General features: G+C 41.9%; 1 protein-coding gene across 5 annotated transcripts in view; it reads right to left on the bottom strand.

The window, feature by feature from the left end:
- PTPN14 (protein tyrosine phosphatase non-receptor type 14) overlaps positions 1-23,901 on the bottom strand; it is a 171,772-nt gene that overhangs the window by 89,324 nt on the left and 58,547 nt on the right. For 3 of the 5 annotated variants that reach the window (XM_036860037.1, XM_036860056.1, XM_036860048.1), the window contains 2 exons: positions 15,707-16,034; positions 1,721-1,890 (listed from right to left, as the gene is read on the bottom strand). In XM_036860037.1, the coding sequence (XP_036715932.1) occupies positions 1,721-1,890; positions 15,707-15,880 (344 nt within the window). In that variant the 5' untranslated portion in view covers positions 15,881-16,034. Of the gene's footprint in view, positions 1-1,720; positions 1,891-5,669; positions 5,723-15,706; positions 16,035-17,551; positions 17,587-23,901 lie in introns of those variants that run through there. The other 2 variants (XM_036860030.1, XM_036860063.1) reach the window with 2 other exon arrangements.

Genomic DNA, 23,901 nt, shown 5'->3' with positions numbered 1-23,901 from the left:
CTTGCCCTTTTATAAGTCTGCTTACTCCACTTTTACATGGCTTTATTATTAGAAACTCTGTTCTTATGTCGAGCCAGATAACCAAAGTCTTTCAGCTCCTTGAACTTCATTATTACCGGCCCTAATTTTGTGCTCTGGAGCTGACACAGAATTCCCTCCCCATGAGAGTCCAAAGGCAGCTACTGTACCCTTGCAAGTCTTCATTTTTCTAAGCTTAAACAATCTTTTTTTCTTTAACTTCATAAAGCACAATTTCTGAGTCCCTCACCATTTCAACTGCTCTTCCTAAACAGACCTTACAGAATAAATCTGTCTAGAGGAACTTCATTTTCTTTTTCTTACGGGCTGTACCTTTCCCAATATGCATTAATTTATAGTCCATGTTTCATCCTTGGCACTCATTCTCTTGCATTTAATGGTCCAAGAGCCATGAATCAGCAAGTATTTATTATTACCCTAATGCTGTGTTCCTAACACTGTGTAAAGTACTAAAGGATTCAAAAGCTGGAGGAAATCATCTTGCTTTGATTTGACTCGAGGAGATTTGAGGAGATAATTTCTTGGACAGAAAGGACTTAAATAAATGAAATCACTTGAAAACAGTGCATGATGGTACACAGTCAAGTGCTTCAAATGAATGACACCTGAAAGACTGACATAGGTTTCCTGGGTCAGACTGTCGGCTCTCTCATGGCCTGTGTTTATAGAAATACCACCTATTTAACAATGATTTGGGTTAAAAAAAGAAGAAGATGGACACTATCGCCTTAAAATGTAAATAAAAATTTCAACTGCATCCTTATTTCAGAAATTTAAAATCTAAGAAATGACACATGCAATAATCAAGTAGAATACTGTTCCTTCTACCTGGGATGCCACTGGCATTGCTTCCCAAGCACTCTGAATGCCATGATCCAAGTAAAAGGCTTAAAGTAGAGGGTTTATGCGATTCCCTTCATTACCGGAAATAACAGAATGATAAGGAGACACCCCCGCTACCTGCATATTTTAACAAACACCAACAAAAACGCACTTGTTTCATTCACAGAATCGCAGACAATCAGAACGTATGGGACTCATTCAAATCCCTCACTTTACAGATGAGGGAAAAATATCACTTCAAAGATGGCACGTGGTTTCTCTCCCAGGTAAAGCGGCCAATGAGCAGGAGGGCGGGGCTAATCCCCAGATCGCTCTGCTGTTGGCCTCCTGCCTCCCTGCATTCAACCTACGAAACCAAAACCCTTACCCTCTCAGCGCTTTCCTCAACTCTACTCCCATCTTCAGTTACCTTCTCAAGCCTCAAATCCAGAGTCTGATGATGCATTTTGTTTGGGGACATTTTGAGGGAAGGAGTGGACCAAACGGTTTTAGGTGGTTGATTTTTTATGAAATCCTAGCATATTGATTTTACCCACAGTCTATGCTGCTAGACACAAAATTCTACCTGCTTCAGGATCACTGCTACCTCACTAGCAGTATAGGGAACCGCTGGGGTTAGCTACATGGATTCAAACAAAAATTCTAAAGCTGCAAAGCAACTGGTAAACAATTCCCAACTACTACGCCACCCTCTTCCCCACCACACACACACACACACACACACACACACACACACACACACACACGCACCCCTAAATCAACCAGCTCATCTACTTCATCTGAAGCCTCACAGTTAATCCACATCCTATATGGAACGCGGAGGAAAAAATGTACCTACCTTGTGGCCTCTTGCTGAAGCCACGACACATTTGGCACATAAAACATGACTCCAAAGAAAAGCAGAGGCTCATTGGCAAATTTGTCCAGATGTTTCTTCAGAGGTTTCTCCAGCTCCACCCATCGTGCCTGCTGGCTCTTGCTGAGAAACCAAAGGCCAAAGTAGTGCGTCTAGATAAAAGGATAAAACAGCATCAGTTCACGCTTACAAGGGGCATCCTGAAACCACACAGGAAATAAGACTCCAGCACCTTACCTCCCCTTTGGTGCCTCAGCCCGTACACAAGGATTCAGCTTTTACTTTTGAACTTTGGGACACATGAAAAGAAACCACAGGTACCCAGTACTGTAATCTACCCTGAGTCTCCAGATGCATTATTCCTACCCATTGCTGCTGTTTGTACATGTGGGTACTGATGCACCTATGCTAGGTAAGAGGGGGTGATGCAGAGTGGGGACAGTGGGGACTTATTCTAGGATCTCAAGGCTGACTTCCCTGTGCTAGTGAAGCACCGGAGCAGAGGCAAACACAGCTCTCTCACCTGCTACAAAGTAACTTACTGTTCAACTGCAAAGATGAAACCTTCTGCCAACTTTAAGCTTCAGCAGTGTAGATATTTTCATACAGTACCGGATTGGAACAGAAAATTGATTCACTGTTTAAGCTTTAATGGAGTACTTTTAAAAAAACATCGGCCTCGACCACTTCATTATACATGAACTGCAGAGAATCTCTCCCCCGCATTAAGCAGGGAGAGCGGAAGGAGCCCCTCTTCACAGCTGCCACAGGAGCCCCTGGTGCCTGTCCTTGGCAGATGATGGGGGGATCTGAGAGATGAGAGTGAGATTTTCACCCTTAGACTTGAAGCCTCAGCCAGGTTAGTTTTGAACAACGTGCTAAATGATTAAAACCAATACTTTTACGCATCCAATCCTGTCTTTACATTAATTCATGCTAGGATTTCAGGATGAGCACAACAGTCGCTAAAAAATAGATCACTGCTTTTGAAGCATTCTTTTATATTTCAATTATAGCCTAGAATGGTTTACAGCACACCTGGAAAGCTGCCTTCAAAGGAATGATTTCATTACAATGTTTAATTTCCAAAGGCATTTTTGTGCCGACCTTCCCACCCCAGCTGGCTGCCACCTCAACAATACTATAGGTCAATCCCCATCACCACGCCACCAAAATCTGTAATCAAGTTTTGACTCTGACTTTACCAGAAAACCAGACACATCCTTCCCTACATAAAGCTGCAGATCCAAAATACTCTAAAGGATATTTTTAAATGGGTGTACTTTCAGATGGGACCATTTCCTCCATGATTTTCCAAAGGGCAAGTCCCTACCAGAAATCTATGCATTTCCTGAGCAACAAAATGCCAATGAACAGAGCCGAGGTTATATTTCTATCAACTTAGACCAACTTGCTTGAGTGAATTCTGACCCTCTTGTTCATTTCCCAGCTCCAGTGAGCCCATTAGTTGTTCCAATGGGACTGATGACGGAGAGGAAATGAAATGTGGCTCAACAGAAAGAAAATAGGCTTTGAAGTCAGTTCATCTCCAAGCTTTTACACTCTCTGTCTTGATAACTTTATACAAGTGATGGAGCCTCCGAGGGTCTCAGAGCTTTCTCATCTGTAAAATGGGAATGGTGATTACAACCGTCACCCACAGGCTGTTAGGGGTGTAAATGAGACAATGCCTGTCCACGTGCACATGGCCCACATTAAGTAACTACTTCATAAATGGTGACTTCTTTTGCTGCTACTATTATCACCATGATCATCATACTCGGTAAGTGAAAGCAGACAAGCCTCAAGAATCTTTGTCATCAATGCTATTGGCATCTCTATCAAGCACAGAATCAGAAAACAGAAGTTAAAAGACGCAGACGTAGAGAATGGACTTGAGGACACGGGGAGGGGGAAAGGTAAGCTGGGATGAAGTGAGAGAGTGGCATGGACATATATACACTACCAAGTGTAAAATAGCTAGCTAGTGGGAAGCAGCCGCATAGCACAGGGAGATCAGCTCTGTGCTTTGTGACCACCTACAGGGGTGGGATAGGGAGGGTGGGAGGGAGACGCAAGAGGGAGGAGATATGGGGATATATGTATACATATAGCTGATTCACTTTGTTATACAGCAGAAACTAACGATACACTGTAAAGCAATTATACTCCAATAAAGATGTTAAAAAAAGAAAACATAAGTTATCTAAAAATAAAGGAGAAAAAGCAAGCAAAAGCAGAAGCTGGAAGGCCTATAAATGACATAAAAATCTAAAAGGTATAAGAAAAAAAAAATCACAAAGCAGTGCCTCCCCGAAGATTTTCTTTAGAGTCTCATTACAGATATTTATGGGACACGGGAACATCACTCTGATGCTTTTCTAGGAGATCTATCATGTGGGCTTAGGCTACCCTTAAAATGAGGCAATCTGGGTACTTAATAAACCTTCTGAAAAGGGTCCAAGGCAGTTCTGCATTATACTGAATTCCTTCATGGAGCACAGCACCGTATGAGGATATTCCACCATATTGTGGATGGCTAGGAGTGAGTTTGCATATGATAAATGAGGTAATATATGTAAACAGTGACAGGTTATGTGATAATCATTTTAGTTGAAAAAGAGCCCTTTTATAAGCATAGGTGGAGAAAGGGAGGGCAAACTTTGCAATTGTTTAACAAGCCAACCATGACTTATTATCTTTCACTAAAAGGAGTCTTCACATTAGGGGGTATGATTTTATGGTCCATACTTCATTCAAATTGTAACATTCACTAAAATTAGTAACATTCAAACTATAAAGGGTCCACAATAACTGCATAAACATTCTACAATTGATTTTGAAAAAAAAAAAAAAAAAAGATTTAACTTTTACTTCTCCTATGCTTTGGAGGCCCATATTTTAAATTTCCTTTTCTCATTCCCACCCAATCATTAAACCAGACCTGATCTCCCCACTTCAAAAAAAAAAAAGGGACTTCCTTCGTGGTGCAGTGGTTAAGAATCCGCCTGCCAATGCAGGGGACACATGTTTGAGCCCTGGCCCGGGAAGATCCCACGTGCCACGGAGCAACTAAGCCTGTGAGCCACAACTACTGAGCCTGTGCTCTAGAGCCCACGAGCCACAGCTACTGAACCTGCATGCCACAACTACTGAGCCTGTGTGCCACAACTACTGAAGCCCGCACGCCTAGAGCCCGTGCTCCACAACAAGAGAAGCCACCGCAATGAGACACCCACGCACCGCAATGAAGAGTAGCCCCCGCTCCCCGCAACTAGAGAAAGCCCGCGCACAGCAACGAAGACCCAACGCAGACAAAAATAAATTAATTAAAAAAAAAAAACCCACCCTGAGAAAGAATATTCCATGGAGTACACATACACATACATGCATGCACAAAGATACATTCATGCACACGTGCACACACAGAAAAGGAAGATGATGAGGTACAAAAGAAATCATTGTATGGTAATAGTCTTGAGCCATAATTAACAGTACAGAATTCCAAATAACAAGGTAAACCACTTCCAATGCCAAAACCTAATCCATGGCGTAAGATATTTTTGTTGCTGCAATACAGTCTTTTCCAGAGGACACAGGGTATTTCTGGGTGACTCACCATGCATTTATCCAATGAAACAATTATTTAACTATTCAAGGAATGGGGTTCCAATGCAGAGGCAGGTAATCTGGAGGACACAGTTTCTACCTACTATGGCCAGAACGACCTAGTTTTAGAAGTGCTGTATTGAGTTATTTAGGAGGAAGGAAAGTTCATTTATGAGATCCCCATCCGCACACTGTTTTGTGAAGCTCTTCCCCAAGTAACCTTCTCCATTCCCACCCCATCCCCCACCCCATTCTTCCCCTAGCCACATCCCTGTTCTGGAGTATTTGATGGAGGAGAAAGACCCTGTCTCAAAGTTCTTACCCTGTTCTGTTCAAGTTCACAAGGCAACACATTTATTCAGCCATGTCTACACAAGGCATCACAGGAAATGGAATCAGAACCTAACCACTCACTTAAACTAACATGTGCACCAATCAACTTCCTGTGTATCAGCCAAGGGGCCATTACTCCCATCAAGCCCAGCTGAGACCACACCAGGCCTGTTCATAAGCGACTTGCCAATTTCAACTCCAGCTGAATTCTGAAAGCTGAGCTTCACTGCTAAACACTGCCAGATGGTTGAAGGAAATGTGGTGGATTCCAAATAGAAACCACCTCCTCCATGACCAAAAGGATTCCACCGTATTGCCCAAGAAAATGACTGAGACACTTGTTTGGTTTATCTCCAAAGCACCAAACATAAGCCAGGTCCATCTAATCCTCAGGATACCTCTGTGTGAGCTCTAAATCCCATTTTATTTCTCTAGTTTTCTTTAGAAAACAGCTCTGGTGCCAGGAATTCTGCAATGAGTTCATTGCAATAAGAAAAAACAGGGCTTCCCTGGCGGTGCTGTGGTTAGGAATCTGCCTGCCAAGGCAGGGGACTCGGGTTTGAGCCCTGGTCCGGGAAGATCCCACATGCCGCAGAGCAACTAAGCCCGTGCGCCACAACTACTGAGCCTGTGCTCTAGAGCCCGCGAGCCACAGCTACTAAAAGCCCGCGTGCTTAGAGCCCGTGCTCCACAACAGGAGAAGCCACCTCTCACTGCAACCAGAGAAAGCCCGCGCACAGCAACAAAGACCCAACTCAGCCAAAAATAAATAAATAAATAAATTTACAAAAAAAAAGAAAAGAAAAGACAGAAGAACCGGTTCCCAGGGAGAGGAACCACATCTCTGAATCAATTGCTAAAAACGCAAAAATGCATTACTAAAAAAATAATGTAAGAAGAGCCACATAAATTGTCATTTTCATTTGAGTAGTTTCCTGGTTTATTTGGTTTGGAGTTTTGCATTTTAACAGGGGAGGATAAATGTATGTGAGCCCTCAAAAATAGGCTAGTTTCTTCAGTGGCAGATTGGCATGTGAATCCTTCAGTGTCATAATAAGAGCCCTCTTTCGGTATCATGAAAAGATTGTAGTAAATAAGGCCTTTAAAGACAGTTTGGGATGTTTTTGATTTATTTCTTCATTTATTTGTAAATATGGTGTTATCCCCCATGGTAGCTATTAATAGGGAAAGATTTTTTTTTGAGGGTTTTGTTTTTCTAGTTTTATGACAATGGCACAGCTTTAATGCCAACTATTTATAAGGGTTACAGACAGTCTTGGCAATTACTAGGGATTAAATCCACGATCTTATCTCAAGCATTTTGAAGAGTTAATCATCCAGAAGCAAAAGTTTAAAATACTTTCCATTAGGTTGTAATAGGGTCCCTGTAGTAGCCAGTATATTTCAGTTGTAAATTAAGAAACAAAGAGGTTGAGACACCTCCACATAAAATATATAGGAATTACATACAAGCATTCAAACTTTCACTGAGGCATGGAAAATACTTCAAAAGATGACTAGACACAGACTCTGAAAACAGCACTTCACGCAATTACATTCCAAATGCTTTGGAAAATAAACCACCATACATCAGTTGGATAACTGCAAAAAACTACTTGCGTGCAATCAACCTCTACTCTGGATAGTCCGGGATTTCTATAACTGGCATGTCTGTAATTAACAACTGCACCATCTTCATTTTCCTAGTCAATCTTTTCATAAAAGTACAGGAAAAGAAATTGCAGAGTAACACAGACCCAAGAGGCAAATCTCATAGCCAAGAAAAATCAAGTCTTCTGAGGCTGCACGACTCACTCGGAATATACAAAAAGATGAAGACCAGGGGATTACTTCACCTACAATCGCTGTATCTAGAAAATAGACACTGGCACCAATTTACCTTACACAACTGACATTAAGCTAGTAAGATTTCACATCATAATCTTTACAAAGACAAAAAGCAATGCAAAATTCAGAAATTTCCCCAGCAGAGTACTCTTCAATCAGTTCTTAATCATGGTTGATTATTTTAGTCCTCTGCAAATACAAACATATATAGATATGCTTAAGCTGGCTATAAAATACAGCAAATTCCACTATTATCTGACAGGGCCAGGGAATGAGGTGTTCCAGTACTCCCATTATCACAGATAAATTTCCAATTCCCAAAAGATTAACATAAAATCAAGCCATAGAAATGTCCTTAATGTAGGTTAGCTTTACTTTGATGAAAGGAAATGCATGTTAAGATTCTGTATCTTTGTAAGCTCTAGCCATTATGAAAAGAGCAAAATGTGAGACATTTCTACCATAACTGATAGCTCTGGATAAATCAGCTTTCAGTAAAGATGAAAATATAAATTTGCAAAAGAAAAGGGGAATAACTTAGAGGATAATCACCAACGCTATGAAATAGTTATGGATTTTTTTTTTAGGCTCCTTTAAAAACCAGGGCTCTTAGTTTAGCCTTAGAAGAGGCCCAAGAGTTATCAAATTTATTCTTCCCCAAAGTGCTGGATTTCCTAATAAAAGAACAGTTCTCTACCTTGAATAGAATATAGCCATGAAGAGTATTCTCACGTATCTGTGTTAAATTATTTATCCGTCCTCCATTTATTATTTTTTAATTAAAAGTAGAGTCACGATTATCCCTAAAGGAAATAATTCTAGCATATTTTTACATTTTGTTGGAATTCTTTATATTCCTTATTACTATGAACATGGCCTCTTTGCTTTTCTTAGAACAGCAGCGTTTAGTAGAAATATAAAGTGAGCCAGATATTTTTTTAAATGTGTACCTGAATTTTTAAAAATTATTATGCTAACACTACTTTGTTTTATTTATTTATTTACTTACTTACTTACTTATTATTTTGACTGTGCCGGGTCTTTGTTGTGGCACGTGGGATCTTCACTGCGGCATGCATGCAGACTTCTTAGTTGCAGCCTGCGGACTCAGTTGCGGCATGTAGGCTTCTTAGTTGCAGCCTGCAGACTCTTAGTTGCGGCATGCAAACTCTTAGTTGTGGCATACACACGGGATCTAGTTCCCTGACCAGGGACTGAACCTGGGCCCCCTGCATTGGGAACACGGAGTCTTACCCACTGGACCACCAGGGAAGTCCCTGAGCCACATATTTAATTTAAAATTTTCTAGTAGCTACATTTAAAAAGTACAAAGAAGTAAAATTAATTTTAATAAATTTTATTTAAAGAAGTAAAATTAACTTTAATAAATTTTACTTAAAATGGTATAGGGACTTTCCTGGTGGCACAGTGGTTAAGAATCCACCTGCCAATGCAGGGGATACGGGTTCAGGCCCTGGTCTGGGAAGATCCCACATGCCGCGGAGCAACTCAGCCCATGTGCCACAACTACTGAGCCTGCACCCTAGAGCTCCCAAGCCACAACTACTGAGCCCACGTGCCACAACTACTGAAGCCCGCATGCCTAGAGCCCGTGCTCCGCAACAAGAGAAGCCACCGCAATGAGAAGCCTGTGCACCGCAACGAAGAATAGCCCCCGCTCTCCACAACTAGAGAAAGGCTGCGTGCAGCAACGAAGGCCCAATGCAGCCAAAAATAAATAAATTAAAAAATAAAATAAAATGGTATATTCAAAATATTATGCTTCCAACATGTAACTATTATAAAAATGACTGAGATATTTTAACTTTTTTTCATACTAGGCCTTCAAAATCCGCTATGTATGTTATACTTACTGCACATCTCAGTTCAAGCTAGCCACACTTCAAGCGCTCAATAGCCACGTGTAGCCAATGGCTATCCTACTGGGCAGTGCAATCTGAAATTAATAACTGTTCAAGGAACTGAAAGATTTTGGCTCAGTGGAAGATCATAGTTTCTAATGATCAAAGCCATCTAAAAATGGAATGAGCAGACTTACAAAAGGGTGAGAGCCCAGACTCTGGAGGGACTGTAGGGGGTCTAGACAGCCTGAGTGGTGTCTTTTTTTTTTTTTTAAACTTTTTATTTTATATTGGAGTATAGTTCATTAACAATGTTGTGTTGGTTTCCGGTGTACAGCAAAGTGATTCAGGTATACATATACATGTTATCTATTCTTTTTCAAATTCTTTTCCCATTTAGGTTGTTACATATTATTGAGCTGTGCTATGCAGTAGGTCCTTGTTGGTTACCCATTTTAAATATAGCAGTGTGTATATGTCAATCCCAAACTCCCTAACTATCCCTTCCCCCCGACCCTTCCCCCCACCCCATAACCATAAGTTCTGTTCTCTAAGTCTGTGAGTTTGTTTCTGTTTTGTAAACAAGTTCATTTGTATCATTTCTTTTTTTTTTTTTTTTTTTTTTTAATTTTTGGCTGCGTTGGGGTCTTCGTTGCTGTGCGCGGGCTTTCTCTAGTTGCAGCAAGCAGAGGCCACTCTTCGTTGCAGTGCGCAGGCTTCTCATTGTGGTGGCTTCTCTTGTTGTGGAGCACGGGCTCTAGGTGAGCAAGTTCAGTAGTTGTGGCACATGGGCTTAGTTGCTTTGCGGCATGTGGGATCTTCCCAGAGCAGGGCTCAAACCCGTGTCCCCTGCATTGGCAGGCAGATTCTTAACTGCTGCACCATCAGGGAAGTCCCTGTATCATTTCTTTTTAGAGTCCACATATAACATACTATATTTCTCTTTCTCTGTCTGACCTGAGTAGTGTTTTGCAGAGGAGACCGCCATATTAAGTGCTTCCTATGTGCCCAGCACTGAGATACGGTGGCAACTTTGCAAAAACTAACTCATTTAATCCTCCCAACAACTTATGGAGGCTACTACTATTACCATCTTCATCCACAGATGAGAAAACAGAGGCACGAGGTGGTTAAGTAACTATTCAAGATCAGACAGCAAATCAGTGGCAGAGCCAGTATTCAAACTCGGACAGTTTGGTCCGAACTCTCATTCCTAGCCACTAAACTCTGCTGTTTCTCCATGTATTTATTTTTCAAAGATAAGAATTAGTCATAAGGCAACACTGTTTTAGCTATTTCTCTCTTAATCTAGGACAATGATTTTTCAAGCCATGTTGGGGCATGTGTGGGAAGGGCACAAGGAGATGGGGCTCCAGATACCCTATCCATCCCCTCAGCAAACAAAGCAGCTCCATTTTACATACTGAAGTTCCACCTAAGATTTCATTTGGGGAAGAGGAAATCCATTGATCCAAACATACTGTAACTATATTATCAGAATTCTAATTTTCTGAGCCTCCTGTATCTCCCACGTCTCTTCCTTTAAATAGAGTTCCCAGCCAGAAACTCATACCTAATTTTTTTTCTGAACTTATTTAAAACAATTAAAAAATTTTTTCTTCTTAAGGGGTTCACGTTATTTCCTCTTGCCAGGTTATTGTTATGTCCACCTAATTAGCATCTCTGTTCTTCCTGTCACCCAATCCCCATCGTTTTTCGGCTATTTGGTTCTTTTCTTAAAACACAAGGTGATCATGTCATGCTTCACCTTGAAATCTTTTTATGGCTTTCCATCTCCAGGCAGTGTTTTATTCCCCAAACGATTCGAAGAGTATTTACTAGAAGGCTAAATTAATTGTGAAACACTGAGCTTAACACATTTATTTTTTTAACTGCAGAACTTATGAGACTGTTTCCCAAAGCATCTTACCACGGCCCCTTTTTCTGCCACTACACATCCCTGGGAATTAGAACGGTGGAGTCAGTCTACCTGAATTTGAGCCAGCCCAGTGACTACACTGTGGTCTCCCCATCCATAAAATGGGGACAGCAGGAGTAGCCACCTGACAGACTTGTTAGGAGAATTAAATGAGTTGATCTATGAAAGGCGCTCAGCACAACATGTGGTACATTAAAAGGTGGTGATTATTTTAATTATTTTTGTGACACATTTTAGAAACAATGTTCTACTGGATCTAGTTAAAACTCCTTAGCCAAGTACATCAAACCCTTCAAAAGCGAACTCCACCTACCTATCCACACTCCGATCCTCCCCTCCATGACCCCTACACACACACACACACACACACACACATACACAGATCTGTGCACTCTGCCCTTCCCTGAAAATTCCATGTTCTTTCCTGTTTCTGTACCTCGGCACAGGCTGTTCTCTTTGTTTTGTTTCTTGTTTTTCCTATTCTCCCAACTCCAGGGTTTCTGGGAGCAGGGACCCTGTCATGTTCTGCTTCCCCAGGGGATGATTGTGTTTGCTGACTAAGCCCGGCCTGGGCACTCTGGATGCCATATGAAATGGCAGCACAGTTGTGCATTCAAAACCAAATTTGACCCTGAAAACGTTTAGCGTATCAGTTCAGGGATTTCTAAGCACGAGCCCCCGGTTCCCTTTGCTTGGCCCGGCAACAAACCTTTCTCTGCTCCAAACTTGGACGTTTCGGTTTGTTTGGCCTCACTGTGCATCAAGCACTTGAACCTGCATTCAGTAACAGGAGGATGAAGTCATACAGGACACGGTCAAATACTAGCAGAGAGTCAACTGAGACCTTTGGTGACCCAGGGTGACTCAGGAGGACATTTCATTTTGTTGGAAGAGGAATATGTGTTTAACACTGAAACATGTATACTTTTCAATTAATGCCTGAGTATAATATTTGTTTAAGAAATCAGTTTATTACATTAAAAAAAGAGTTTACCATATGGACACACGTCATTATACGTTTGTCAAAATCCACAAGATGTACACCACCAAGAGTGAACCCTAACCTGCACCATGGACTTGGAGCATGTGATGTGTTAATGTGGGTTCATTGACTGTACAAATGGACCACTCTGGTGCGGGGTGTCGACAGTGGGGGAGCCTGGGGGGGAGGGGACAGGAGGTATAAGGGACTCTCTGTGCTTTCCACTCAATTTTGCTATAAACCTAAAACGGCCTTAAAAAATACAATCTTTTTTTTTTTTTTTTTTTTTTTTGGCCACACCGTGCAGCTTATGGGATCTTAGTTCCCCCACCAGGGATGGAGCCTGTGTCCTGCAATGGAAGCACGGAGTCCTAAGCACTGGACTGCCAGTGAATTCCCTACAATCTATTTTTAAGTTATCTAATAAAACACAAATTGTAATTAACGTAGATCAAAAATTAAATCAAAATTAATTTTCCTTTCCTAATATAAATCTACGGTCAAGTTTAGGGTACATCTAAACTACAGAACACGTCTAATGGCAAAGCCAAATATTCACCACACTCTACTTTCCAAAACTTCATAAAGACTAAACAATTCATTGTGTTTTAGATGAATTTTTTTCTTTCTTCTCTAAAGCACCATCAGCCCTATTTGAAAAATGACCCACATACAAAGTCAAGTGAGTGTGGCAGACCCTGTGTGCACACCCTCCCCTCTGCTCTTGGGTCGAGCATGCATTCCTCCTTGAGGTGTGTCTGGGCAAATGAAGAACAAAGTATTACATTGCTCTATCTCATCCTTCAGTTCAGGAGGACTTTCTATAGGACTGTTTCACAAAAGGCCAATACCTTCCACGTGATCTGTCACAGAATGAAAGCATAAAACCAAAAAAGAAAGTGATTTGTTCTAACGTGGATGCACCTGTTTAGAGCATGTCAAAATAAAGCCAACATTAAAGGCAAACCCCATCTTAGCGTTGAGAAGATCAATCACCCTGCAACACACACTTGGCAGTAGAATCTGGACTTCACTGCTTTGTCCTCTGTGACGACCCAGTTGTGGGATAATCCAGGGTTGACCTCTGCCCTCTCACTGAGAGAAACAATACTCTGCTGAACGTTAATTATTATTATCATACACATCTCCAGACACCCCTCACTTTGCACCTTACACTCTGGCTTTACCTGGTGATTCACAGAGATGCCTTCTCAGCCCCCCAGAATGGTGCCTGATCCATGCACATCCATGGATCTTCAAAAATCCAGTTCCCCATGCCCAGAATGACCTGCCTTCTTTTCCACCTACTGAAGTCCTGGGCATCCTTCAAGTCCCTGTTCAAAATGCAAGGGCTCTGTTCATATTTCACTGAGGCTTCCTCTCCCCTAGCTAGGGCTGCGGTGTTCAGTGCAGCAAGGCTGTGCACTGCAGAGCTCTAAAGAGAGCCACTGCCTTTCGGGCCAGCCCCTGCATTGCATTTAATGTGGATCACATTCAGTCTTAGCTGGTTTTCACATGCTGGATTCCTCTACTAGTCTGTGCATATCTCGAAGGAAAAATTACAACTTATTTATCTTAGTTTCACCAAGTCCCAAAACAGTGTCTGGAACATTGCAGTTGTTCAGTACTTTCTTTAATGAAAAAATGTTTTTCAAAACTCTCATATTGGAACAATTATACATTATTAGACACAGCCCTGTGCATTTGCCATACTATATCTCTTCTACTATTTACAACAGCCCTGTAAGGTAAGTGAGGTGAGTATCACTATTCCCATGTTATTGCTGAGAAAACTGATTTCCAGAGAAGTTCAATCACTTTTCCAAGGTTACCTCGTAAGTGACAGAACCATAACTTCAACTCAAGTTCAAGACTCCAAAGCCTGCACTTACAACTACTTAACCACATACTACACTGCTTCTAATGCATGCAAAGAATACTTAGTTATTCTCATTTAAGTTACTGGGAATATTCAAAAGTAAAACCACTGCATCTATTTTCAAATGATCCATAATGAAAATTTTTATGAGAATTTAGACCAGCCTCTTGGCCAACGGACGACAGCATTAGGGTTTTTCCTTTATGCCGATACACACACATATGTTTAAATATGTGCACCCTAATGTGCTATCAAGAAGCAAAAAAGAGCCAACTATCAACCAGCAAGGTCAGAACATTTCACATGTTTATTGTGTCAGCTACCGAGCTACATATACCTGTTGGGCAGGACAATCTCCTCCACAGGAAGATAAATGTCAAAGGAAGGCCTGAACACTGAAACCAAAGTATAAACACGAAGACCAGTAGGAAACAGAAGTGCTCAGGTGAAACAGTCCCCCAGAGGATAAGAGATAGCCTGTGGGAGATGCCAAGCGGAGAGGAAGACCTTCCTTGACCCCGACTCCTTTGTGCAAATGCAAAGAGGGTGGATCCTGAGAGGTGAGCAAAGAGATCAAACATGATCGCTTTCAACAGGGACCGCTCCCCTCTTCTGCCTCACCCTGAGAACTGGGCAATGGTGTCACAGGGCCCAGGACAATCACAGAGCTCCTCCTTGCCCTCGGGAAGGCTTGACTCTCAGGGGTCTGCCATCATTTCAGCACTGGCAACCTTTCAACCACACCCCCTTACCTACCAACCCATATGCCACATGCGATATGCTCCCAAGACACAAATGCTTGAGGGGGTTTCTCTCAAAAGTCCCTTGTCCTAAATGTCTGTAAGACTGAAAAAAAAAAAAGCAGGGCTTGCTGGTTACAAAGGGCACATTGCTCTAAGAATCTCTTCTAAAGAGAGATAACGTGACCGTCTTAATGGTGAACCCTGGGTTTGCTTAAAGCCCAAAGAAAACAAGGTCATGAGGAATCTTAAAAGGAACAAAACCCCCATTTTACAAGCTCCCTCAAAAAAAGCCTCGCTGGTCACGCTCACTTTAAATGCTCTTTCTTTTTTTCCCTCTTTTCCCTCTTTGAAGAGGAAAATATGGAAACAAACAAACAAACAAAAAAGCAGCTGCATCCACCCCTTATGTGGTTTTCTCCTTGATATGCAGCCAGAATGCCAAAACCCCAGCTACCCACTTGACTGTTTTAAAGAGAGTAAATGGCTTTGGGGAGGAGAGTCTCATTACAACCTCCTCATGGGCTGAAAGCAAAGGGGAGCTGCTACCCCCAGCCCGTGCCCCATGCAAACTCTAGGGGGTGTCCCTGCTTCTCACAACATCAGAGCAGGTCTCTGCATCCACTGAAAGGTGTTAAGATCTAGGCCATGCTAAGAATAACAGGATGCTTCGAACCCAGGCTGAGGCTGAAAAGCCTGGCAGGTGCCAAGAGAAGGCGGCTGGTCCCTGGGGTTGAGCTCTGGCGCATATCCACCCGCCACGGTTGCACGCATACCTCCCGCAGCTCCAGCCTCTGGGCCACCGCCTCCAGGCACTCCTGCCCCGTGCTCTCCACAGACAGCGTGCACTCGATAACGTTGCTGTCCAACAGGCGGATGCGGGTGACAAAGCAGTTCTTGCTCAGGACGTTGTAGCGCCGGGTCCGGCGGAGCTTCAGGCCGAAAGGCATGGCTCTGTGGCCCTCGGGTGCTGCCCTCCTGTCCTGACGCCCACGCCCCTGAGATGGCCTTAGCAGCTTTGTGACTGGGCGATGACACTAGCACCCGTGCTCCTCCAGGTGCAGAAAAAGGCGTCCATGCCCGGCGTGGCGCTCTGGAGGGTCACTGCAAACAGAAAAGCAGCAGCAAGGTCATCAGCTGGAAGGGAAGCTCCAGGCGGCACATATCGCACACACACAAGCACATGCCCCTGATAGATGAATGTCCAGATTCAAGAGCCAGCAGACTCTGTTGCTCCCAAGCGCCTTGGTCTAACCCGTGCACTTGACCTTACCTTACAAGGGTGATATGATAAGATCCACTTTATGGCTAGAGTAACTGACGTTCAGAGAGATTAAAAGAACTCATCTAAGAATGCACACGGCAAAGCCAGAATTCACACCAGCGTCTATGCGACTTCGATTCACATGCTTTTTTTCATCGCACAAGCCTGTCTGCTCAAGAAAGCAGGAGTAGAATTTGAACTTTTTTTTTTTTTAACTTCTAAATATATTATCTCATTTCAGCCTCATTAACAACCCTCTGGGTGTCGATTGTACGATCCCTATTCTAGAGATGAAAAAAAGTGGGGTTCAATGATTTAATCAACTTCCTGATCCTGAACTTAAAAATCTTATCTTATTCCTCACTCTTTGCAACACTGCCTCTTTACTTCCATTAACATTATTTCCGTTTATTTTAATATTTATACTTATTTTCTTATTTACTTTATCTTCTTATTTACTTTATTACTGGATGATAGAAAATGGAGTGACTATGCATTTATAATTATAAATTAGTAATTAATGATTAACTACTCAGCAACTTTCTTTTTTCAAAAAAAATTAATACATGAATTTTTTTAATGCACTTAAAATCACAACTCTATCCTTTTTTCACCAGATATTTAGACAGATGTGGGGAACCACCCTACAATCATTCTGCTCCTTTACAGAATTCTTGATGCAAAAGCCCGTCACCAAATTACAGATAATTTAACTTACTAATAACGAGATTTACTGACACCCAGACGTCCCACCAAATGGTAGCGATGACATTATTGCCATGGACAACACGAGAACAAAACAACAACAGTAGAAGCGGCTTTACCGTTCCGCCCTGTGCCAGCAAGTCTCTCACTGGGAGGCTCGTTAAACTTATCTTCCAAAGAAGCCAGAAATGTCCACACGGCCTCTCTGTTCAACTTTCTGTTCTCCATGAAGCGCAAAGGACTATCTCTTGCTCATATGATTGTTCTGTTAATTTGATTCCCTAAGTCAGGCAGCCTTTATGCCCTTTATCCACAGAATTACCTCTGAACCCCCTGACACTTGGATAGACAAACAAGAATAATTACTTGTAGGAATTCTTGCATTAATAAGTAAAATGGCTTCAATATTTAGAAATCACTCCTTGTCAGTACCCCAGGCCTCACAGAGGTTGTCAGGACACAACCCTACAACACAGTAAAGCACACTCCTGAGACTCTCTCAGCCAGTCTTTGATGCCTGCCCTCGGCACATTCCTTAGCATGACAGGTTCGTGTTTTATGATGGCTTAAAATACATATGCTAGAGACTTGGGCTTGGTAAAATAGATTAACATTTCTAAATCACTTTATGTTGGCAGAGTATCATGTTTACCTGCAAGGTAGGCCAACCTGATGATCTCCTGGTATCTGCAGAAAAAAATATGGAGGGACCCACCCAGAAAAGAAAAAAAAAAAAAAAAAAGAGTATCAGAATTGAAATACAGAGTCCTTAAGATTTTACTACTCCCACATTCCATCAACTTGCTAACACACAGGGCAGAAGACACCAAGATTCAACTCCTATATTAGCTAGAGAGCCTCAAAGAGAGAAAAATATTTGCTCTGTGGGCACAAGTCACATTTCTCATCCTGGGCCGGGCACTTTACATTTGGGTGTGTCTCTCCTTGAACACCTAGGAAGGAATGTGGCTGGCTTGGTGCACTTTTATCCCAGGCACTACTAAACACAATCTCAGCTACACATTTGACAGGACACAATCCACAACGCAGTTAGTGAGATTAAAAAGTAAACCGCACAACAATGTGTACAGATGATCAGTTTTTATAATAAATAAATAAATGGGAAAAAAATATAAGTTCACCAAAATGACTGTTATCTCAGGGCTACATGGTGATGGTATCAAACGGAACTCTTATTTTATATTTCATATATAGTCATCCCTCTGTATCCGCAGGGGATTGGTTCCAGGATCCCAGCAGATACCAAAATTCGAGGATGCTCAAGTCTCTTATATAAAATGGCATAGTGTTTGCAAAGAACCTATCTCGTATACTTTATTTCATCTCTAGGTTACTTATAATACCTAATACAATGTAAATGCTATGTAAATAGTTGGCCAGTTTGGCAAATTCAAGTTTTGCTTTTTGGAACTTTCTGGAATTTTGTTTTAAAAAATATTTTCAGTCCAAGGTTGGTTGAATCCGCAGATGCAGAACCTGTGGATACGAAGGGCCAACTGTATTTCTGAATTGTTCTAACGTTTTACAGCTGCCTTATTTTTGTAAATAAAGAGTCTTTTAAAATATATTAGCTACAGAAAATGATATATATCAGGTACAACATCTGACAATCTGGCAACACATCTCCTAGAAAATACCTATTTTAGGTTTAAAGAACTTTTAAAATCTTCAATTTGCAAGACACTTGCCAGGAAAAGTGTCCACAAAAAGGTTTTAAGAAAACTGGTCTGGTCCCTCTAAAAGTCAGTGTCGCGAAACAAGAGCTGAACAGAAGGGATTGGAGGCAGGTTGGTCTAGAGTAAGAGAAATTCCGGAGTTATAAAAGCAAAATGCAATGTGTGAGCCTTAAGCAAACCCAGGTTGGAAAAAAAATAGTTATCAAACACATGAGACCATTAGGGAAATCTGAAACAGAGAGTAGAAATGAGAGGATACGAACATATGATGGTTAATTTTCTTCTGTTTTTAATAGTGGAATTGTGGTTACGTAGGAGAACGGCTTTAGGAGATGCCAGTGGATATATTTAGGGGTAAAAAGACACTCACGTGACGAGAGGAGGGAGAACTGCAATTGAGCTGAGCGGTTCTCTCTAAGAGCCAAAGTTTAATCTCAGGGAACAGAACATTCACAAACCTTGGTGTGAGAACTGGATTCACCCAGAGAGGCCTGGAGTGAGTGCCCAGCTACTAATCCTCAGTTTACTCATCTGGAAAGAGAACCTCAGCCTCAGTCTACTCATCTGTAAAGAGAACCCCTACCCCAAGTTTGTGAGGAGCTAATGAGAAAATGTTTCCGGGGTGCACTCAGTAAATGTGGGCATGTTCCCTTCCTATGCCCCTCACAGCGAGCTGGGTTTGCTCAAAGGATAGCAGAGCAGATGTGAAAAGGACTTGAGTACCTTGCCACCTACTGTGGACAAAGCCTTTTAAAAAGAAAAAAGGCAAAACAAAGAATATAAAGTTTAACATGAAGCAATGACAATTCCACGGGGAAACTTGACCAAGTGTAAAAGGAACCATTGACTCTCCCTTGACTCTCCCAGAACTGCTACCTTGTCATTCCCCCAACTGACATCTGGAGCAGAAAGGAACTGGTCATTCGACGAAATGTCCCATTACGAGCCCATTCTCAGTGGGTTAGAAGACTGTAGCCTTCTCCTTAATCCCTTATTTCAGTCAATAACATGTGTATAGTGTCTGGTGTCAGCAACTGGTTTTTTGGGGTTTTTTTTTTTTTTTTTTTTTTTGGTAGAAGATCAATTCTAAACTGCCTTTGGGGGACTTACGTGGCGGTCCAGTGGTTAAGATTCCACGCTCCCAATGCAGGGGGCCTGGGTTCAATCCCTGGTCAGGGAACTAAGAGCCCGCATGCCGCAACTAAAGATCCCACATGCCGCAACTAAGACCCAGTGCAGCCAAATAAATACATTAATTAAAAATAAATAAATAAATAAACTGCCTTTGGTCCTATAATCCACTAGGCTGTGTCTCTACAGCTGCTAGCGTATCCCAGTCTCTCTCACACTGAAGAATCGCCCATAGGTGTCTTGGTTCCCAATTAGAATCCTGAAGGGAAAGATCTGTGTCAGATTCTCTGTCAGATTCAGCTCTGTGGTCTCCTGTGACCCTAAAGTGGAGCTTTGTACATGGCAGAAAGCTAAATGAATATTTGTTGTTACAATGAAAGAAAGAATGAATCCTAAAAAATAGCTGAGATTTTGAAACCAAGGTAGGACAGGGACCTCCAGGTGACCCCAGTGAAACTTGAGGAATCTGAAGCCTCAGATAGGACTGCCTTGGGGGCGCTTAAGAGAGGCTTAAAACTGTGGAGAAATGGGATGAGAAGTTATTCAGCTCACTGGTGCTTTTTGGGGAAAAAATTTTATCCAGATTTTGAAAAGAACATTCCCACCACCCAAGTTTCCCTTCTCCAGCCCTTAATGTGCCTTGTCCGGGGGGTGGTCTTGAAGACTAGAGAGATGCCATATCCCCTGGAAGTTCTGTGTGAAAACTACAATGGAACTACCGATTGGATAGTATTCTAGTGTGCCCATGACTGCCGAAAGCAATTTGTTGGGATGTTTGCTGGGTAAACACCACACTTAAAGGCCTTTTGTGGAATAGGCAACAGTGAGAGAGAACATACAGAAAGCTTCAAAGTCACTTCTAAAACCCTCTCCTGACTAGCCCATCAGATTCCCCAAACCTCTAATATGTATATATCCATCTTTGACTATCAGCTGTGAATTTCCAGTACCTTGTACTCTTCTTTTTCCTAAACATATCAACGAAAACCCTGTAAGTTGAAAACACAAAGCAAAGACAGCTTTCTCATAATACAGAAAAAATTGTTTGGCTGATTTAATAAATCTTTAAATAAGCTGGGTTAAAAGTAGAGAGATCTTTCATAACGTCAACCAAATACAGCTTAACCTTCTTTATTGATTTACCTGTACAGTCTTTAGAAAAATGAAAGACAGAAATTAAAACCCAAATCTTCAAGATGGTCATCACACTTTCTCTTGATTTCCCATGCTATATTACATATACTTGCCTTTTTTTTTTTTCTCCTAAATGTACGTTCTGAAATCACTAGCAGAAGCTAACTGCTGTTCAGCTGCATTCTTTATTTACCAACAGCCTCTGGAATTTTTCCAGTATTCCATATTATTACAACTCCCAAGCTCACCTCACAGAACTATGTAACCCTGGTCTGGGTGTGAGAAAGGAAAAATTGATGGAACTAGCCCATCCTGTGTATAAACCTGCATAAGGCACAGCTTGGTTTTGAAAAACACTATGTCATTTTCCTAAGGAGAGTTTTAAGAAAGGATAGGGTGAGAGGGGATGAAAATGTCTTCTCTGATTCCCCCTTTAAAGAATAACAGACAGGAAGTTCATTTTGTCCGGTGAAAAATCAGACTATTAGTTTCTACTATAAATTTGATATATACCCATATATCAAATTATTTTTAGCCAAGTAAAAGTTTTGTGCAAGGTCTAAAACACAAATCTCTAACTTTTAGCTGCTAAATAACTACAACAACAAAAACAGAATAGTCACCTTTTAAAATCCCTTCATTTCTCTCCTACTAACTCACTCTCAAACGTTCAACGGTGAGATGGAGAAAAATGTGTCCCAAAACACATTTTCCAACATTCCCAAGCACTAACCATGTGGTTGACCTTTCAAGCCTTTCTTAAGCTGTATTTAAGGTGAGAAGAAAGATTCCTGCTATAGGACCCCATCACAGGAATACCTCACCTACACGAAAGGTAGCTACACAGCAACATCTATGTAGAATATCACTGAAAATCAGGAAATGGAGCCAAAACAGCCTTTGAGCATTCATATATCACAAAGCCCTTAAGTCCAACAACATACACTTTTGCTTGGGGAAACAAAAAACACCCTCATAGTTCATTCACTGTAACTTTACATACCTTGCTTCTTAGCCCTTAGCAAAGATTTTAGAAAAGGAAAAGCACCTTGACAGGGCACAAAAGTGGCAATGAGAGAGGTGACAGGTAAACTGTAAAAATAAGCCCTCCACAGAATGGAAAGCTGTATGGAAAACACCCTGTAGTAAATGGGAACGATTAAATAACATCCAGCGGACTCCGGTTAAGAAGGCACAAAATGAATATATTTTTAAACAGTCCCATTCATGGTGGTTAAGAATAACAAGAAAAAAAAATGGTTCTAGGGCTTCCCTGGTGGCGCAGTGGTTGAGAATCTGCCTGCCAATGCAGGGGACACGGGTTCGAGCCCTGGTCTGGGAAGATCCCACATGCCACGGAGCAACTAGGCCCGTGAGCCACACCTACTGAGCCTGCGCGTCTGGAGCCTGTGCTCTGCAACAAGAGAGGCCGCGACAGTGAGAGGCCCGCGCACCGCGATGAAGAGTGGCCCCCGCTTGCCGCAACTAGAGGAAGCCCTCGCACAGAAACGAAGACCCAACACAGCCATAAATAAATAAATAAATAAATAAATAAATTAAAAAAAAAATGGTTCTTGAGAGGTAAAGCTTCCATTACCTGGAATCACTTTTTTCCCTAAGTAAGTGGTTCCCTATCTTTTATTCCTGCTCTAACACTCAGAAGCAAACCAGTTTCAAGAACTGGTTCCAAGAACTGCCATTTTTAACTGGGGGAGAGGGAAGGGAGGGGGAGAGAGGAGTGGAGGAAGGAGAAAAGGGAGAGAGGAGGGGAATGGAGGGAGGGGAATAGGCCTGCAGAAGGCAACTCTGGGAAAACAAGGAGTTGAAAAAGCCCCCCAGGTAAATGTTTCAAAAAATAATTTCCCCACCCCCTGCTTTCTGAGGTTTCTAGAGAGACATGATCTTCCCACAAGAAGGACCTTAAAATGTGAAATTTTCCATTTTTCACATTACTGAAACCTTTAAGGCATTGAAAGTACATCTTGAATATAAAATAAAATAATACGTCGTCAGGATTTGCTTAAAAGGAACGGGGTGGGGGAACTGTGCACGCAGTGGTGGAGGGGGTTTGGTTACAGATGAAGCAGTACGGGCCATGAGTTGACAGCTGCTGAGGGTGGGAGCCAGGTATGTCAGGGCTCATACCACTCTCTACAGTTTTGTGTGTGCTTGAAATTTTCCGTATTAAAAAGCTGGCAGGTTTTTTTTGTTGTTTGGTTGGGGGTTTTTTGTTTGTTTTTTTAATAAAGAAGTATTTCTTAAATGGTACTTTGTAAAGTAACCTGGTATAACAGATAACAGTGCCCACTTTGCAGAGGTGTTTTACAGAAAAAAGGGGTCAGATTTTTCCCTCTACCCTAAACCCCTCTTGCCCTTCCAAAATAAAACTTGTATTTAACTAGATCAAATTGACAGTAGGAGTTTTTCATTTCATTTTTAGAAGATGACAGGAAAAGTTCCTTTTGTAGGTAAAGTGACAAGTTGGATAAAATACAGAGAACAATCAATCAGACCTAAGAGAAGGGATTCTTCTCTGTCCAACTTGCATAATCACCTGTATCAAAATACCTGACTCGGGCTTACTCCTCAAATGAGCTTTCTCTGTTTATTCATGCCAGGAATGCTTTGTCCTAAGAGACTCCACCCTTCTTTGGGAGACCGTTGAATCTGCAACTCTCAATTCCAGTTCTTTCTTCTGTCAGTGTCTACACCCAAGGTGATGTGTGTCCTGGAATGTCAGAGCTAATCACAGCCAGGAACCAGAATAGGAGACTCCTGCATGTGTCAGAACCCCACGAAGGCAACGAGGGGCACCTCCCTGTTTAAAGGAGATATACGATGCCGGGGTACCCTGCTGAGCTTTATCTCCAAAAGCCCTATGAGATGGCTGTTTGTAACACCCCATTTCACAGACTAGGGCATCGAGGCTGGAGAGGTTAAGAACTTGCCCACGAACTTGCTAGGTACTAATGACACTATCTGAGCCACCACGTTCTTATTCAATGAACCATTCTAATAATATCCGGAAAGTGGGTTGGAA

This window comes from Balaenoptera musculus, chromosome 1 (assembly GCF_009873245.2).
Source record: "Balaenoptera musculus isolate JJ_BM4_2016_0621 chromosome 1, mBalMus1.pri.v3, whole genome shotgun sequence".
Lineage (NCBI taxonomy): Eukaryota > Metazoa > Chordata > Mammalia > Artiodactyla > Balaenopteridae > Balaenoptera > Balaenoptera musculus.
This window is presented reverse-complemented; position numbering and strand designations above follow the sequence as displayed.